This window comes from Perissodus microlepis, chromosome 12, assembly GCF_051167445.1.
Source record: "Perissodus microlepis isolate ML-2025 ecotype Zambia chromosome 12, ASM5116744v1, whole genome shotgun sequence".
Lineage (NCBI taxonomy): Eukaryota > Metazoa > Chordata > Actinopteri > Cichliformes > Cichlidae > Perissodus > Perissodus microlepis.
The window spans coordinates 28,930,519-28,950,724 of record NC_140472.1 but is presented as its reverse complement, the minus strand read 5'-3'; the positions used below and the strand labels follow the sequence as shown (position 1 = coordinate 28,950,724).

Below are 20,206 nucleotides of genomic sequence, written 5' to 3'. Positions count from 1 at the left end.
GAAAACTGAGAGACTAAACTGGGGATATAATCATAACCAAAATAAACAATACATGAATACAATACAAATCTCAAAAAGTTTTTAAAACATCAAAAACACAAGAATCAGAAAATGAATGCGAAAACTCAAACTTCAGCAGAAAACCCAACAACTGTCATAATGTGTGGCTGCACTGAGAGGTTTGTTGGACAAGGACTGGGGGCAAAAATAGCTCATTGCTTGCAGTTTATGCATCAGAAACTGTGAAATAAATTTAAATTGTCTGCCCTAGTTTTAAGAGATACCTGCAGACTGTGACGTTAAGATAGCAAACACTGCAAATATTGGAGAGTCCAGTTCTTTCTTGTCATTGTTTGGCGGTTATTGTGTGCAACTAGCATTTTCGGTTTGTGTCTTTTTCTGGGTTTTCCCAACTTGCATCACATTTCTGTAAATGCTGACCAAATTACATTAGAGGAGGATTTAAAAGAGTAGTGAAAGTGATTTTGTTATAAAGCCATAAAATCGCAATATATAGAAAGTCAAGCTAGATGGATGGGTCAACAAAATTTGGCTCATTAACTCCTAAACAGACATCAGGTAAGCAACAGGCAGCAGAGTTTTAAAGCTGTGCTCTGAGTAGCTCTGAGGCATTTGGATCAAATTTGACTAACTTTGTTTAAAAGCATTATGCCTCACAGTTCAAATTGTGTAAAACATTTAAAAACGTCCGCACCAAAAGAGCAAAAGTTCCTTATCTTGTTTGCAGGTACTTGTTAAATCACTGGGTTGTTTTGGATATATGCATTAAAAAAGGTTTTAATTATTGTTTTTTGTAAAAGAGGTGATGGATGTTAAGGGGTTTTCCCAGTGAACAAAGATAGCCAGTGAAGACAAACTGAGATGTCAAAACAGGAAGTAACTAAATAGAGACTCATCACTTATCATTGCACATACAGTTTTTATAACTGTAAGTTCTGTGTCAAAGGTCTTCTAATCTTAGTAACGTAGTTCTTCTAATTCATACTACAGTACCAATACAACCTACTACCCAAAATGCAATTCATCATTACTCTAAAATGAATGTCAGTTTAAATTTTAAAGTAGAAATCCCTGCATACATGCTCCACTGAATTGTAGCACAGAGATTGTGGTTTCACTGTTTGTTAAATCATGTGTCTGAGAAAAACAGACAAAATGTCTGAGGCTTTGCAGTGAAGTGAACAGTGTTATGAACCACAGCCACAAGGAGACCAATAATAAGAGAGATTTATGGGTAAAAAGAAGGCCAAGCTTAAGTTTGAAAGGAATTGCAAAGGCTGCAAGGCAGAGACCTGAAGAGGAGATACAGCAGAAAAGAATGAAAAGATCAGTTTCTCCAAGAGTCTGTCAGCATGAGACAGCTGTGAGGAGAGGCCTTTATCTCACTAATGCACTGTATTACAGCAGGCCTCTTGGAAAAAGCCCTGTGCTCTGTGCGGCTTGATGAAAAAGATCCGGATTGGATGCCTCCTTTCTCTGAACAGATTAGGACCCTGTGAGTAGTCACACATCTGTAGCCACCACGTTGCTCTTTGAAGTCCCGCGAGTGGCTGTCGACGCCCATCAAACATGGCAGCAGGAGCACAACCTCTGACGCCTCACCGAGGGACCAAATCTCTGAGTTTGAATACCAGCAGGCAGCTCTCTTTGAGGCTTCTGAAAAATAAACATGTTTTAAGACCCTGAGTGATAAGAGAGCGCTCGCTTTGGGCCAGTTTTGCAATGGGAATTAGAAAGAAAAGGAGCAGAGATGATGGAGGCATAACAAATTAAGCGGGGACTTCCTGCATGGTTGGAAAACAAATGCCGGGCCATTCAAGATGAGAGTTTCGGGAATAACAAACAGGATATGACCTCAGATCCTCTGTGAAAGAACGGACACATTCATGTCCTGAGGGAAACCATCCTTCTAGAATGTTTTTTTTTTTTTTTTCCTCGGGTCCTTGTACTCTGGGGCCTCTGGATATCTGGGGCCTGGATCTCCTCCATACCTGCTTCATACCCTGGTGGACGGGGCTATGGCTCCCCACACTCCCTAGCAGATCGTTACATGGAGAAACCTTTGGAATACAAGCATGCTGATCCACACAGGTATGCACACAGGTGTACACACGGGTGTTCACAGACGCGGACTACACCTTTCTTGGCTGCTGCCTCAAAGCACATTGTGCGCTGTCTATCTTGCGTGCTGCACAATATCGTTTATTATTTAGTATCTACTGTTATCTACTGCTAGCTAGTTTATTGTGATGGTGCTGTTTTTATTATGTTGCTCTTTGTTGTTTGCTTTCTCTTCTGTTTTTTTTCTCCATACAGGTGATCCAGGCGTTTGGTTTGTTTGTTTGTTTGTTTTTTCCTTTCTTCCCCCCCTTCTCACCATCTCTTCTCCCCTTTGGTTTTCTTTCTCTCCCTCTCTTTCTTTCATTCTTTCTCCCTGTCCTATCCCCCAGTCACGTCTGTCCCGTTTGTAGCAACCGAAAATAAAATAAATACATAATTATAATAAAGGTCAATCAAATGGACCAATATGGCAAGGCCATGATGATCCACTTGGTAAAATAAATCCGCTTGGCATCTTTCTTGGCCTTAAGACAACAATTCTGATGGCTAAAGATCCAAACGGGACACAAAAAAACAAAAAAACAAAAAAAAAAAAAATGTTTTTTTTTTTATAATCAAACAGAAACATATCCAACGTTTTCCACACTAATTGATAAGATTTGCATAATAGTGTGATGAATGTTACAACATAATACAGTTACAGTTCAGGGAGCTCATAGACTTGCGCTGGTGGCTCATTGTTTACCAACCTTTGCTTCACCTCATCAGATAATCTTCATTAGGTTCAAAAGGATCAGTTAAGCTCAAGGGAAGTCCTAGAAGTGCTCACAGTAAAGTTGCCTGATATATATATTTTTTAAATATCTTGATATCTGATTACATTTATACCTCTAACTGATTGTCAACTGATGGTTAAAATAACTGAAACAAAGCAACTAAGATGACCTTTAATGGAGATCGTTCTGCCAAAGGATTTCTGTAAATACCAAAATTACAATCACGGAAGTTTATTGAGTAGTACTGCAAGAAGATGAGTTCATTTTCTTCTGGAGTCAGACCACACATAAAGACATGATAAATGCCATTTCCCCATTGACCTTACCAGCTGGCAATTAATGATGAACTGTGAGAATATTAATTGTAGGGGAAGAACTGAGAGGAGAAAGTGGGGCTGGACAACCTTGACATTATTTGATTCTTAACAGACTTGCGATATTAAGTGTAAGTTAGTATCATTTGGCCAAAAAGGTCAATTCATGTTACGCCACTAATTACTGCCATTTGCCTGTCTGGCAGATAATCAGTATCACACAGCTGCACAGTCAAGCTATGAGCAGCTGTGCAAGGAACTGATCTTTGTATTACTTTTGATATGAATTTACACAAACACACAGATTAAACTTTAACAGCTATGAAGGAAATAAAGAAATAAAATGCTGCTGATTATTTTTAGATAATACACATGTTCTCCGTACTACACATTCCTCATGTACACCCCCCCATGTTCTTTATTCAACTGTGCACCACACAGGGAGAGCTCTCTTCCCTATTGATCCTTGGGGAAATCCCATCTGTGTGGCACCTGTTACATTTTTCAGAGAGGAGGATGTCCTCTCATCTACCAGCCCCTCACCAGCACATACAATACAGACAACCTTATACTCCTCCGAAACACAACACATGGATATACAGTGTTAAATATAGATCTCTCAACATTTGTCCCCGAGGAGCACCAATCTGATACCATTGTCTCTGGGTACATTACACCCCACACTCACACAAAGCTGAATCTATGAGCTCAGCTGGAGGACAAGGTAAAGAGCTAGACAAAGGGCAGTTTATACACCACAGTGCCTTCCTCTCTCCCTATCTGCCTACAGGGCAGAGCTTTCCTGGCACCTGAAGATACCAGAGGAAAGGAGAAAAATCCCGGCGGGGTCTCTGATCTGTTATCAACCAAAGGTCAGAGTTGACTCGCGAGTCAGGTTTCGTTTCAGATGTTTCAAGCTTCATGAAAGAGATCTGGGCAGAGTGCTCTGCAGCATTGTGCAAAGCCAGTAATGGTGCCACTGCCCCCTCCTGGCCAAGTCAATATTGACTCAGAAGAGGCAGTTTGACTTCTTGATGCAGTGCCTGGTGTCTGGAGATGCCGAGGTGGTAGCTTTACTGAAGTTAAAGTTATGACACAGCAAAGATCAGGCATTTTGAGTAGAAAGTACATTATATGACAAAAGTAAAGGCACTTTCTGCCATGGATGATTTTATACTAATGGATCAGTGTATAAGTAGAATTATAAATAGAATCAGTGTATAATAGAAGTAGACAACTGTCACAGTTCTCATAGCTGTCAAGCTGCACAAGCCAAAAAAGAGAAAAGCTCCTTTCTGTTGAAAACTAAGAGCTCATTTTAAGATGTTATGAAAATTGTTCCACCGCTGACAAAAGAGCGACCGTAAAGTCACTGACATTTTCCTTTTCAGGTCAAAGAAAGTTACAGAGACTGTTTTCACACCCTGGGCATGTGCGAGATAATCTTTCCAGTCTCTGTTTTATTTTTTGTGTGAAGCTGCCGGGCTGGCGGGCAGCGACGAGGTGCATCCTGAACACGTTAGTTTACGCCCAGACTGCAGCTGTGTCAACAGCATTGCCCACGAAAGATAGTGATAATCTGTCAGTGTATGACTGAGGGCACAGATAACATGCATAACAAGTTTGCAAACTCTCTTAGACTTTAAAATGTAGAGTTTGACATTTGTGACATTAAAAAAGTATTAATCTTGATCTTGATCTTTCTCCCACACACTTGATGACGAATTATACCATCATCATTTACAGCAAAATAAATTCCTATCACCACCATAAGGTTTGGTATGTTCCACTTATCCAGACTTAAGTAGAGCTCTGAATACATTACTGTAAGTGGCATCTCTCTCTGAATCACCATATGGAACTGATCTGCTGGTTATATTAAAGGGCCTGGGCTCAGGTCAAAGGTCGCTGTAGGTCATTAGGGCCCCATGAGTATCTTCACACCACAACTGCCTGAAGCCAAATCAGCAGCATCTGCCATACAACATGGATGCTGATTTACTGGTTAAAGAGGAGCTTTCTGCATAGAAAACAAAAGCCTGGCCAAAGTCAAAGGTCTGCTTTGTGTTATTAGAGGTCATATGGGGTCATTGAAAGTCTTACAGGGAACACTAAAGCACACTTAACCCTTAACTGGAGTTCACTGCTGTGGAAAACTTGCAGTGAATTGGAATTTCATTTGTTTTTTTTTATTCCAATGACTGAAACATTTTCTCAACAAATGAACTTGAGTGCTGATGTAAAAAGTGTTTACATCATCAAAGGTCGTAAAGGGCAGAGGTTAATCAGATGAGGGAGTCTCTCAGCTCATAATGAGGCCCTCATTTAAACAAAATAAACATGCAGGTTGAGGTCAAAAGTAAAAAGTAATGGACACATAAAGAGCTGATATGGCAAAACCTGAATTTCTATTTACACAAATGGTGTTCCTTGTAGAGACAAACCCATGAAGAATGATCACCTCACTCAGTTTGCCCAGCATTTTATAGCACCTGTTTTGTATGGGTCACAAAATAGCCAAGTATAGGTGGTGAATGATGTTAAGCAGAAAAAGAAACAGATAGTAGCTGATGACATGAATGAAGGTATAAATAGTGCTGAACTTGGATTCAAATTGTTGCCTGAATCTTAAATCAATTATAGTTTAGCTCTGTGTGAAAATGTAATATTATATCACTTTAATGAGTCTAAAGACATTTAGAGTATTTAATATTAAATAAATGTAACCATTCATAAGGTAAAAACACAGTAAATATTTGAAAACTATCTAATGGGAAGCAAGTTAATTTGCCTTTATATGGCCTTCATAAAAAAATCATTTATGATGATTAAAAAATAACTCATCACAAAAACAAAACAAACACATAAGAAACCCCAAGCTTATTAAATAACTTTCTCTTGAAGTTTTAACTAACCTGTGGCTCCATTAAAAGGTCAGAGGGCAGAGTTCAATGTTTGACCCAAATACTGCTAACCAGTGCAGCAGGGTATGTGTGGGTGTGTGTGTGTGTGTGTGTGTGTGTGTGTGTGTGTGTGTAGGGATGTAGTATATGCATTAGAACACAATAGTGCATTAGAACACAATGGTCTCAGCTCTCTCTCCCATTACTGCCACATCCACTCTCCATTCACCACTTCCTGGGCATCTGGTTTTACAACAGACTGGAGCGCAGTGTTTGTTTCTCTCCCAAGCCTTCCAACTGCAACAAACACACAGTCAAAGCTGACCTGGACAAATACTCAGAGGGAAACACACAGCGCCAGAGCCCACATTCCTGCCGCAGATCTGGGCCGTTATCAGCGACGCCTGGAAACAGAGGAGGGGAGGCCCAGGAAGTGAGGACAGCGTTGGCACCTTATATATATCTGAGCAAAGTCAGATCCAAGAGAAAAGCAAGAAAATATTCAGTCTGTAGTTTTTATAGACGTTCATAGAGCTATCCCAGAGTGATCCAGCGGGAAAAACCTTTAGAAGTATAGTTTACTGTTCATCAGTTGATTAGAACTATATTATCACCATGTTTCACCATCTCTGCATGTAAACTATTGTAATCGTTATTGTTAGACATCACTTCAACACTCCAGTCATTATAACTGCCTCTGTTTCTTTAAAGATGCTTTATTGTGATTATGCAGTCACACAACAAAATTCTGTGCGGTAGTTCGCAGCTTAAAACAGACAGTATTTAAAACACAAACACAATGAATAAATATACACAATAGGGAAATATTTAACAGCTGATTTAGTATTTTTGGTAATACTAAAGTTTCAGTTATATTTTCCCCCTGGTGATGCATGCCCAACCCGCAGTGGCTTGTACCCAACCAATGAGCAGGTGGTGGAGGAGGTTGAGGTCAGAATTCTGTTTTTCTTCATCTTTTTTTTCCTTTTTTTGTGGTCCTGGCTTTTGCACAAGTTGTAACAGGAAACATTCCTCCCCAAACACCTTTGAAATGTTTGAAAAAATCCTGCTTAGAAGGTGAAAAGCCAAATTTAACAAAAAACGAATGACAGATCCAGCTGTTGCAAGTTGCAAGGGACTATAAAAGTGTGCCACAAGATGAATATTCTTATAATTATGATGTGATTGCAGAAGTCACTTGCAGATGTGTCTAAAATGCATTTTTTACATAAGGATATATAAGGAAACTATGTATCAAAGCCCTATGTATAAAAAGTATCTCTTTGATACATGTGGGAAATACAATGATTCTGTCCCCCAGCCTCCTCTTACAATGGCTAAACAAAGTTGTCTCCATCTATGTTGGTGACATAAACACTCCATAGCGTGTTCATAGGGGAACTTTACAGATTACAGAAATCTTGGCCCTTTTACTATCCATATAAACTATAGAGAAACACAGAACTCAAAGACATTCATAAGGAGTTAACAAAGAGTTCTCCCAACTCTTTTAACTGCTTCGTTGTAGAAAGTTAAACCATCCACTCAACGTTTGACTCTTTTCCAGAAGTTTCACTGTGCTGTTTTTACTTTCACTTGTTCTTTTACATTAAACACATTAATGTTTAAGTGCAGGCAAACTCTGATCCCTTCTGTATAACAGGTGGGTCCATGATCACACCTGCAGTAATATGCCTGAGGCCTGTAACCTGTGCCTGCTGTCTGTTAGCTGGAGATGCTATTATGCGTGATTAATGAACAGCATGTTTGTTGGCACATGTTCTCTCTCTCTCTCTCTCTCTGTGTGTGTGTGTGTGTGTGTGTGTGTGTGTGTGTGTGTGTGTGTGTGTGTGTGTGTTAGAGTTGTCACAGCTGTATACTGCCCTGAGGACAGAACCCCTGCACCTGCCTCTGTTTCTTATGGGCTAAACAAAAAGTGTGAGCAGGAGTAAATGGAGTTATTTGTACAGATGAGCTCAAGCTGTCAGGATGTTATGAGGCCATCATACATATGGAGGAAAAATTACACAGTACACCCTCCTTTGCCCCGCCCCCGGCCCTTTTCTCTTTCTTGTCCTTCTCCTTCTTCACTTTATGCCATTATTCCAACTCCTCTCTTTTGCCAACCTGACCTCCACCTCCTGTCGACATTGTATAACCACACAAATAATAATGTTAATAATAAAGAAAGAAAAGAAAAAGACTAACCAGAGGAGCCTGTAGTATATAGCGCTCACCTTTGCAAAGCTAATGTACAACAGACCATGATTCTACTTGATAAAATTGCGACACAGTACAGGTTAAACAAATACAAATAAAATAAATACAAAAACACTAAACATTGTTCTTAGAATATATCTAATGGGGTCATTTAGGAGAAGACCTGGAAGAGCTGATGCAGAAGATGTGAAGTGCACCTTGCATGTTGGGGCAAAACATCACCTCAGGAAAAGTTTCAAACTCTGACTCGCTGTTCACTTCATATTCTGAAGACAAGCTAAAGTTTTATATTAACATCAATTCAGCATGATTTTTTTTTTTTAAATATATGACTCACAAAAACAGCAAGAAAAAGTATGAAAAAAGCAGAGGGGCCTTGAGCTAAATCGTAAAATACTCAGAAAATCAATGCTAACATGAACATGTGACAGTGACTGCCACTGTTTAATGTGTTAACATACTAACATTTACTAATTAATACCACTAAAACCACAAAAGTAAGAAAAAGACCTAGGTGTCTTCATCTATGTTATTTGGTTAGCTGTAAAATCGTTATGGTCCTACATTATTTTGGTGTTTGGGTTTTTTTTTAATTCCCTCCAAATCCAGGTTGAGTTGCCAGATGCCTGTGAGTGGAGTTTAACATTCCTGATCTTTACCTGTCACATCTTTTACTTGTGAATCTCATCTTTTGCTTTTAATTAAGGACCAGCTCCAACGTTTGATCTCCAATAGATTCTCTGCCTCCTTATAGTGGTAATCAGGCTCCTCTATGATTCTCCTGTTGTTTTAAGTTTTCTTGTTTCAGAGAGTTCCCTGTGTGGGGAACTCTCGTTCCTGTCCCTGTTGAGCTGGTCTGTACCTTCTTGAATTCTTTCTCAAAAAACTGACAGCTCACCTGCCTGTTGACTTCCCCACTGTGGCAAACAGACCAGTGGCCCACTTCAAATATGTTTCCCAGAATGATCAAATAAGCAATCTCATATAACACTATCTGGAACAATTCTGTGGAGCTGATGTCAGTGGGCTAACCAAGGCTAGCCTATCTCTCCCCTCTTCTCAGGGGCTCCAATCCTCATAATCTGAACTGTCCCCAGGAATTCCCATGACAGAGTTCACCTCCAGTGTTTGTTCACCATTACTTAAGAAACCTTTTGAACTTGTCTGCACGAGTCCTTCTTTAGAGCACATTTATCATTTTGACAAATTTAGACATAGCAATAACACCAGATGAAGAATCAGAGGCTCTTGTGGTGGTCTTTATGTTACCTTTAAGGCAATCCATGCAAACGTTTCACCAAGAAGATGGCCAAAGAGTCCTTTTATTTGAGCTAAATGCTTGCATTATCATACTCACAATGATCTTCTAACCTTTGAGTATACTCAAAGTCTATAGCTGTAAAGAGGCCCTGATTCTACAGGGAGTGCAGAATTATTAGGCAAATGAGTATTTTGTCCACATCATCCCCTTCATGCATGTTGTCTTACTCCAAGCTGTATAGGCTCGAAAGCCTACTACCAATTAAGCATATTAGGTGATGTGCAGCTCTGTAATGAGAAGGGGTGTGGTCTAATGACATCAACACCCTATATCAGGTGTGCATAATTATTAGGCAACTTCCTTTCCTTTGGCAAAATGGGTCAAAAGAAGGACTTGACAGGCTCAGAAAAGTCAAAAATAGTGAGATATCTTGCAGAGGGATGCAGCAGTCTCAAAATTGCAAAGCTTCTGAAGCGTGATCATCGAACAATCAAGCGTTTCATTCAAAATAGTCAACAGGGTCGCAAGAAGCGTGTGGAAAAACCAAGGCGCAAAATAACTGCCCATGAACTGAGAAAAGTCAAGCGTGCAGCTGCCAAGATGCCACTTGCCACCAGTTTGGCCATATTTCAGAGCTGCAACATCACTGGAGTGCCCAAAAGCACAAGGTGTGCAATACTCAGAGACATGGCCAAGGTAAGAAAGGCTGAAAGACGACCACCACTGAACAAGACACACAAGCTGAAACGTCAAGACTGGGCCAAGAAATATCTCAAGACTGATTTTTCTAAGGTTTTATGGACTGATGAAATGAGAGTGAGTCTTGATGGGCCAGATGGATGGGCCCGTGGCTGGATTGGTAAAGGGCAGAGAGCTCCAGTTCGACTCAGACGCCAGCAAGGTGGAGGTGGAGTACTGGTTTGGGCTGGTATCATCAAAGATGAGCTTGTGGGGCCTTTTCAGGTTGAGGATGGAGTCAAGCTCAACTCCCAGTCCTACTGCCAGTTTCTGGAAGACACCTTCTTCAAGCAGTGGTACAGGAAGAAGTCTGCATCCTTCAAGAAAAACATGATTTTCATGCAGGACAATGCTCCATCACACGTGTCCAAGTACTCCACAGCGTGGCTGGCAAGAAAGGGTATAAAAGAAGGAAAACTAATGACATGGCCTCCTTGTTCACCTGATCTGAACCCCATTGAGAACCTGTGGTCCATCATCAAATGTGAGATTTACAAGGAGGGAAAACAGTACACCTCTCTGAACAGTGTCTGGGAGGCTGTGGTTGCTGCTGCACGCAATGTTGATGGTGAACAGATCAAAACACTGACAGAATCCATGGATGGCAGGCTTTTGAGTGTCCTTGCAAAGAAAGGTGGCTATATTGGTCGCTGATTTGTTTTTGTTTTGTTTTTGAATGTCAGAAATGTATATTTGTGAATGTGGAGATGTTATATTGGTTTCACTGGTAAAAATAAATAATTGAAATGGGTATATATTTGTTTTTTGTTAAGTTGCCTAATAATTATGCACAGTAATAGTCACCTGCACACACAGATATCCCCCTAAAATAGCTAAAACTAAAAACTACTTCCAAAAACATTCAGCTTTGATATTAATGAGTTTTTTGGGTTCATTGAGAACATGGTTGTTGTTCAATAATAAAATTATTCCTCAAAAATACAACTTGCCTAATAATTCTGCACTCCCTGTAGTAAAAGTCTGTGTTTTCCTATAGATTCAAACTTCAGTACAGCTTGGATAAAACAGAACTCTTCTGCACAAAAAGATTAGATATACTAACAGCCTCATTAACTTTCTATGCTGGTAAAATGCTGCCTGTCCTGCTGATCCTTCTCACTTGGGTCCGTGTAACCTTTAGCAGTTTTCACGTTATGGCTGTGCTTGACCCAGGACTCATACCACTCATACAACATGTGGTCAACTTCTCACAGTACATGAAGCCATTAGGAATTGATAGACGCCTTTAAATAAATAAATAAATAAAACATATACACATCTTCCACGAGACAATAACTAAATACATTTTGGCCAATCCTCTGAAAACATAAAAGGTTAGAACCAAATTTCGGGGTAATCCAAACTGGTGAAACTTTTCTTGAAGCCATATTGCTCCACAGGTTAGAAATGTGTGAAAAATCAGGCCCGTGGCTCCTTAATGCTGACGTTGTCACTGTACATGAAAACAACTTTCCTTGAGGATTTAGCTAGTTTCTTTTACACAACTACAAAGAGCCCTCATCTGTTTTGCATCATCAAAAATTAACTCCATTCTTTAAAATAACAAAATGCCATGGGTGCATTGTTGGAGAAATCATTTGGATTTTTTTTCATCTCAGGATTTGCTATGCAGAGTGATTTTCTGGGTCTCCACAGGCTTTAATCAGAGAGTAAAAAATGGAAACCTGCCAAACAAGGGGCTCTGATTTTGAGAATGCCGCCTCAGGTTAAGAGGCAACGAACTATACAAGGCTTTGATCTGAGTTCATACCTAGGCAGAATAACGATGATACCTCTGACCAGAGCTATTGACGTCTGCGGAGTGTTAGCATGCTGCAGAGGGGAATTTGTAGCCACACAGGCCCCTTTAATGAGTTTTATTTGTTTTGTTTTATCCCCCTCCACCTCCTATCACCTCAGCACACAGAGTAATGATGAGGGAGGGGTAATACTAGTTAGGAATCAGCCCTCTCCACACCTTCACGGGGCTAATTATCTGACCCTCTTGAGGATCATCTCCTAGCTAAAGGAAGTGAGATTTCTCCTTTTCTCTTGACACATAAGTCCACATTAACCCCCTTTGTTAGAGTAAATTGGAATATTGCATGTTTGTCTCCATGCATATTGTTAGTGTGGAGGGGGCAAATAGTGCCTGGCATTTTCATGATAACTATTCGCATCCACGGGAGTCATAGCATGATGTTTTGCTGTACAAACAAAAAGGTAAGATCTCAACAAATGAAACTATTATGAGCAATGTTGCATTTGTTTTACTTATTATTAATTATATTTCCTAATTTTGTGGAATAGGTATAGTTTTCATAGATTATTTCACTCTTGAAAATAACTTTTTGTAACCCTGCGATAACTTAGAGAAGTAAATTCAGATAACAGAAAGATACCCTGGGTATGTTGAACTCTATTTGTAGCTCAGGGTCTGGAGAGATTTGAATAAAAAACAGTTTTCCCATTTGGACCAGCAGGACAAACTGTGATGGTCCCTGTTTTTTGGACCCTTGGTTAATGTTTCTTTTTAGATTATGAGAATGTTTTTAAGTTTTGTTCCTTGTCTCTCTGGTGAATGGGGTTGTTAGCTTCTTTGTTATTTGTCATTTACCTTGGGGTTGAGTTTTCATATTCCTTGGTTAGCCAATATTTATTTTCCAGGTTTATTGTTGTGTTATCCATTGCATTATCTTATAGCCTTCCGGGTTTTTCCCAGCATATTTGTATCTCTCTGTGATTCAGTATGTCCTGGTGATATCTAGTGCTTTGATCACTTTGCTCTGTTCCCTGTTTAATTCTGAGTTGTGGACAATCACAATGAAATGCTTTTGTGTAATATAGCACCATACCAAGCCCAATCGAGATCTTCACTGGGAGGCAGAGCCTTCTGTGAAACCAGTTTGGATTTTGGAAACGGACACCCTCTTTCCTTTTATGATTGATGGTTCAATTCAGTTCAGTTTTATTTATATAGTGCCAAATCACAATGTACTTTATATTAAAAAGACCCTACAACAATACAAGGAAAACAGAGAAAACCCCAACAATCATATGACCCCCTATGAGCAACTGCTTTGGTGACAGTGGGAAGGAAAAACGCCCACAGGAAGAAACCTTCAGCAGAACCAGGCCATATTTAAAAAAATGAATCCAAAGCAAAAGTATTATAATTTATTATTAATTCTAATGGTTAGCAGAGGGAAATGTCTCTTGTTGTATCTTGTTAAACCCTTGACTCCGCTGAACTATGATCACAGTAAAAGCTTTTCTCATGAGTTCACAGTCTCAGTTGCTAGGTTTGACTTTTTATTTAATTTATATGATGTTATTTTTGTAAATTATGGTTTTCATTTGAGTCACAAAGGAGGATAAAGTGGAGCATGCTTTTAAGTCACTATCATATGAATATGCAGTGTTCTCCATTTTTCAGCCAGATCCACCCATCGTTTATAATGTTTCAAAATTTCTAACATGATGACTGTGAAAATGTCCAATTTGAGGAGTTAACAGAGGACCTCAATAAAAAGTAGAGGATGTTTTGGTGGCTATGCCTTTACACATTTACACAGCATTGCTCTCCATGCACTTTACAGAGAGGATTACTGTATTATTATTTCTGCATTGATCAGGCCATGCTAAAGGCTATCACTGATATCTAACATGAATAATATGAGTATGACTCTTTCCAGGTTTTGTGGGCAGAAGTTAGAGTAAAGTTTTTTTTGTCATTGTATTTAGTCATACAATCGTAATAATATTATGTTTCACATGCTTTTGTTTATTTTTGTGTTACGTACACAATACATTTGTGTATTTCTAAGGTGAAACTAGTTTTCCATAGCATGAAGTATATGTAAAACTCCTGTAACTTTTTTGTTAATGCTGCACAAAAGTAAAAACCTCGACTCCAAGTGTCTCCAGGGCTCAGCATGAAACGTTAATCCATCTGTCTCACTTCACAGTAATTTTCACATTCTCAGAAGTCATAATTACTGACATGGATGTTGCCTAGAAAGTGTGTCCTTTAACAGTATCGGTCACAGCACTTCCTCCACACAATACGCTTCCTATCTCGCTGTCAGACGGCAGGTCCCAGTCCATCCTTTCCTCATTAAGCATATGTCTCATTTTCCATTTCAGACAAGAGATAGCATAGAAGTGCTCACAAAAGCACTATTTTCAGGCCCTCGTCTGAAAGTCTAATGAGAGCAGATCAAATATAACTGACACCGAAGGGAGACAAAGGGAGACGTAGCCCTGGGTGAGAGATGAGGCGAAGCAGAACAATGGACCAGAATGTGCTGTCACTGCGGCGGTACAGAGCAGGACGAGAGAATGCAGATGATTCTGTAATGAGGGATTAAGTGGTGGATTATGGGTCTTTATTAAGATGTTTCTGATCCTCATTAGGCTGAATCTTGTATCAGGGCATCGATTCCCTGCTTGCTCACTGGATTGGCTGTTCTCTGGAGGAAGAGTGGAAAGGAAAGAAAGAAGAGTGAGAAAGAATGATAGAAAGACATGCACTGCTAATATGCTCCTCGGAGGAATGGGAACTAAAAAAATTACGAGACAGGCAGTGAATTGTGCATATTTCTTTTGTCGTTATTGTTGAGACTTTTATATCACGCAGGAAAATTAACGCGAACAAACCAAAATCTAAATTTTAATATGTCATCCTCATACAACAGACATTACTTCTCATCACTTTCACAGGATTAAGAGTCTACAGCCATACTGACGGCTCTTTGTGGCTGTCTGTAAGCACCGTAGTTTGAGTTCTGTAATGGTACACGTACACGTTTTTTAACAGAGGCTATAATAGGGCATCATGGAGGGTGACATTTTTTCTGTAGTATGCAGGTTATGTGCACATTACATCAATATTAAAGCAGTGAAAAAAATTTCTCTCTCATCTAAATTAAAACAGTGTCAGAGTTAAAAGTGAAAACTGCTCTGTGAACAGAACCATGAATTAAAAAAAAGAAGATTAATATTAAAAATCTCAAGGTGACTTTAAGTCAAACAATAATTTAAGAATCACTTAAAGGGACCTGTCAACTTGTTTTCCAGCTCCATGTTATATTAGGCCTTGGTGCCCCCCTTAGTTTATTCAGTATTCGAATAAACAAGACATCCCTTCATACTGATATCACAAGAGCAGAAATAAACTGTGTTATTTAGAGCTGCCTGAAGCCTGAGCGTTTGGCTCATAAAGATTTCTTCAACATGCTGGCCTCATTATTTGAAGGTTTGACCATATTTAATAGGAGCATCCACCATTGTAACAGAATACACTCACCAGCTACTTTGTTAGATATACCTGATCAGCTGTTTGTTAACACAAACATCTAATTAGCTAGACACGTTTAGGCATCTAGAGTTAAAATGACCAAGCAACAGATTTAAGTGACTATGAAAGTGGTGTAGCTGTTGGTGCCAAATGGTCTTTATATTTGAGAAACTCGTGATCTACTGGGACCACAAAATACAGACTAGACTGCTTTACAACCACAATATGCAGAAGAGCATCTCTGAATGTGCTACACATCAAACTTTGAAGCAGATGGGCCACAGCAAAACTTGACAACAGAAAATTGGAAAAATGTTGCCTGGACCTGATGAATCTTGGTGTCTTGTAATTAATTTCTTTGTACTGAAATGATAGAATCAACTGCTGTTAGGCCATGTGAAAATTCAGAAAACATGCACGCGATCACCAAATGTCATGGTTGTTGAGATATATCAATATGTCAGAACAACAAATAGAAAATAAAAACAGACCATGTGCATATTGTTATTATGTAGCTGCTGTATATACACTGTGCTTTCAGGGTGCTTACCTGTATGCCTGCTCTATTCTTTTGCTCTAATGAGAACAGGACTGAGGGAAACAGTCTTGCAGAAACAAACCTAGGTGGTCCAACAATAACATTTGGATCTAATAACAACTCACGCTGAAACCTAACTGGTACAATGTAAATATAATCAGAGAATTTCAGCTATGCAAGTATTTATATGCCATTGTCCAAGTTTACTATAGAAGACTCTAGACACAACTGGTTTAGTTCTACTCAGAGTGAGACTAAACTTCCTTTATTTCAACAATTGCAACTATTGTTTTATAAACAACAAAGCTGCAGATCAGCATCATGTATTATGATTTCTCTGCTATTAAACAAAAGGCTTTACAGACAGTTACAGGCCCAGAAATTTACAGTGACTCTAAATGAAGGCCTCCTTCTTACAGCATGCTCAGAAACACTTACTGCTCTTTACAAGCATAAGTACTCAGTGTGTGTTTTGGTTCTGTGGAAAGATAGTATTCACAAAGGGTGAAGTCTACAAAGACTGTAAAAAACTAAAGTATCCTTCTAGAAGAAATCAAAAATGTCATACCAGTAACCTATAAGCCTGTAAGTTAAATCTGTATTCTTTCTAATGGCCAGCAGAGGGCGACTCTTCTGGTTACAAACAAGACTGTTTACAACCAGAAGAGTCAGAAAATGAATGTTCTTACCCTCAATAAACACTTTTCTAAAGTGCTCATGCTCTCAGTCTCTAGCTTGAAGCCTTAATGAATAGAATATGATGTTCATTTTTTTTAAATTTGAGTCCCAGTTAGAGTAGAGGGGTCAAAAAAGCAAACTATGCTTTGGGTCTCTGTTGTATCAAACTGAAATGTCCCAGGGTTTCTCTTATTTATCCCCCCTCGTGAAAAGGCTAGGCTCAAGACCAGAATATAACTAAACAATAAATGTCTACTTCCATCTTTAATATACAGTCTATGTTTTGGGTTTTTTGGGGTTTGTTTTGCCTTTTAATTTTTTTTTTTGATAGATGCAGTGAAGAGTGACAGGAAAGCAGAGGGAGAGAGAGGGGAAGACATGGTCATATTTGAACCTGGGCCTGCCGATTTCAGCCATTTGGCATATACTCACCTGCTCATCCCAGTGAGCTAAATTTGGGCCCCACAGTCTATGGCTTTTAATGTAAAAAGATATGAAAAGAAGGTTATAAGAGGTTCACTGTGACAGTGAAGTTGTGGTACATATAAGTGACCATTTTGTGCTAAAAGGTTGCACAAATTTCACTTGTAGTTGATTTTTGAAAGAATGTGGTTTGAAAATAAGAATAAAAAGCAAATGACTTGCTTCTTCTGAATTACTGAAACGTTAGAATTTCTGAATGAACGTAAGTACTCAAAATAATCCATGACTTAAACACACCAGTAGTTCAGTTCATGACAGCTTTATTTTGTGCAAAGACAGCCTAGTAGCAGGAGTCAGTGATGCGCCTCATGCTCATGAACCTCATGCCGCTGAATCCCATGTTCATGAAGCTCCTGTACTCTCCAGGCCTCATGTACATCATTCTGCCTCTGTAGTGGGGCTGCTCGTACATCAGCCAGTGGCCATCCATCACATTGCAGGACATGCAGTTGGACATGCGGTAACGGTCCATGATGTTATCACAGTCGTCCATCAGCTCATACATCTGACCACCAAAGTTCTCTCTCTCGTAGATCCTCATCCTGTAGGATCCCCTGTACTGTGAGGCAGAAGACAAATGGATTTAACTCAGAGTATTTTAATGATGTCATCCAGGGTAAATGAAGACTGGCGTAAACTCTTACCATGGGGATCATACGGCAGGACCTGATGCAGTCGTTCATCCCCATCATGCTCATGTAGTCAGCATATTCACCCCTCCTCAGGAAGTACTGGTTGCCCATGTAGTTGGTGCGGTCGTACACCATGAAGCAGCCTCTCTCAACCCTGCAGGAGTGGCACCTGCTCAGGTAGGAGGACATGTCAGGGCAGTCGTTCATGACCTCATAGGAACGACCCAGGAAGTTCCTGTCCTCGTAGAAGATGATCTGAGGAGAGAGAGGAAACGAGCACATGTGAGGCATTTAATTTTTGAAGCTGAAAGAGTTGGTGAGTTCAGTAGTAGTGCTGTTAAGTAGAAAGTTCAGGTGCAGCTTTAAACTTCTAATTAGGAATAAATCAATTTAGACATTTATTCCTTTCTGTTAACTCTTAATGTGTCAGCTCCATGTCTGAATGAGCAATCTATGATTTTTCTATAAAGGTAACTAATCTAGTTTTATCAGGTCAGACCCAGCAGCAGTATAAATCACTTATACAAGAAGTGCACACATTTGAATCCACAGAGTCAGATGGGCACTCACAATAACACAGCAAAGTTCTCTTTCTGAGCTGTTCAGCTCATGAGAGAAGCTCTTAACAGAAGCTAATATGTACATAGTGACATTTTATCTCGCAAAGTCTGTTTCTATTTTGTTGGCTTAGAATTTTAGAGCTTTTTTACTAGAAGAAATAACTGCAAGCTGTAGTTACTGAACCAAACAAGCACAGGCTCTGGCTGGAAAGCAAAAATAGGACTCTGAGATGCTTTAAAGCGGAGGAAAATTATACGATACACCATTCGTGCCACACCTCATGATTGGTTGCTGTTGCAAATATAAATATTATATTTTTATAAACACGTGTTTAAGACCTTAAAGGCAATTCTCTTACCCTGCTCATCATGTTCATTCCAGTGGTAGTCATATTGCTGATTATTGGGCTGCTGGCTGAGCTGCTGGTTGAGCTGCTGGTTGCTGCTGATGTTTCTGCTCTTGCACCAAACTGTATCCTACCTGGTTTAACCCTTTCCTTTTATACTAGACCCGACCGCACCAGCCCATTGTCCAAACCTCCTGAGTCAGCAGCTGTGTCATAGAAATGCACTGAATATGGAGGGTTTTGTCCACATTTCCAGGGGCCAGCGAGCTTAGAAAATCCATTCAGCTGCGGTTCTCGTACATCACAGGGTCAGGGAATGGATGAAAGGGTTAACAATTGGAGGTCACACCTTGACATTGTTTATTCAGTGTGACTTACACTGTTTTGTCAGCAGCAGCGTTTTTCTGTCGTTTCTTTGTGCTATTTGTAAAGTGACTGACTTTAACGTGTTGTAGTGAATGGAAAAGCTTTTGTCTTTTCATGAAAACACCCAGACAAGCATTTTTTTTTTTTCAATCAACTGAGCTAAACTAATGACGGCAAAATAAGTTACTTAAAGAACAGAGGAACTTGGATATTAGCAATGTAGTGCACAATAATATTGAGCGATTGAGTAAATAAAAGTCAGAAGTTTAAGTTCAGAGTCCATAAACATAATTTGGGAGCAAAAGGTTATGGTTGTGTGAAATATGATATTATGTAACCAGGCAGAGGGAAATAAGTTACAGATTTTACAGTACTTATGTAGAGTACAGCCAATATATTTGTGAGTGTTGTCATAATATATGTAACAGGGCACAAAGAAGAGAAATGCTGTGAAGCCTGACACAAAGTGGGAGACTTGTGTGTGTAAACTATCAAGGACAGCTGGGTTATCTATCTATCTATCTATCTATCTATCTATCTATCTATCTATCTATCTATCTATCTATCTATCTATCTATCTATCTATCTATACAGCAGAACTTTTTCTTGTAATAAAGGCTGGACTGAATACAGTCATCCAAAGATTTAAAAGATGTGTGGTATTAAAAAAAATACATAACATTATATAATGTATTTACTTATAAATGTAAAGTATGAGTACCTTAATTAAAAACAAAGTTGATATTTATGTTACATTTATGAATTTTGGTGCTGGATACGTATGACATTTGTCATCAGATTGTTTGTGGGCTGACACATCCCTTTGCAAATATTTTTTCTTTTTTTTTTGTTAATTCTAAGCAAAAATGTTTAATTTAAAGCAGGAAATAAACCAAAAGATTAAGAAGGTAAAACAGATAACGTAACACGCTTTGGTACAGCTTTTGTTTTATGAATCAGATATTTTGGAAGCGTTTAGGGGAACAAATTATTTCCTACAAAATCTATA

General features: G+C 39.2%; 1 protein-coding gene across 1 annotated transcript; it reads right to left on the bottom strand.

The window, feature by feature from the left end:
• Positions 1-17,572: 17,572 nt before the first annotated feature.
• LOC146376552 (gamma-crystallin M2-like) lies at positions 17,573-18,359 on the bottom strand. The gene is made up of 2 exons (XM_084946497.1): positions 17,937-18,359; positions 17,573-17,851 (listed from the first exon to the last, which is right to left on the bottom strand). Exons 1-2 carry the CDS (start codon positions 18,213-18,215, stop codon positions 17,573-17,575), a joined length of 558 nt encoding a protein of 185 aa, XP_084802623.1. The 5' UTR covers positions 18,216-18,359.
• Positions 18,360-20,206: the final 1,847 nt, after the last annotated feature.

Bases quoted from the DNA above. Each gene is read 5' to 3' on its own strand.
- LOC146376552 (XM_084946497.1), bottom strand. From the start codon at position 18,215: ATGCCTCACATGTGCTCGTTTCCTCTCTCTCCTCAGATCATCTTCTAC. The intron at 17,852-17,936 runs GTAAGAGTTTAC...TCTGCCTCACAG, and splicing joins CCTGCCGTATGATCCCCATG to TACAGGGGATCCTACAGGAT.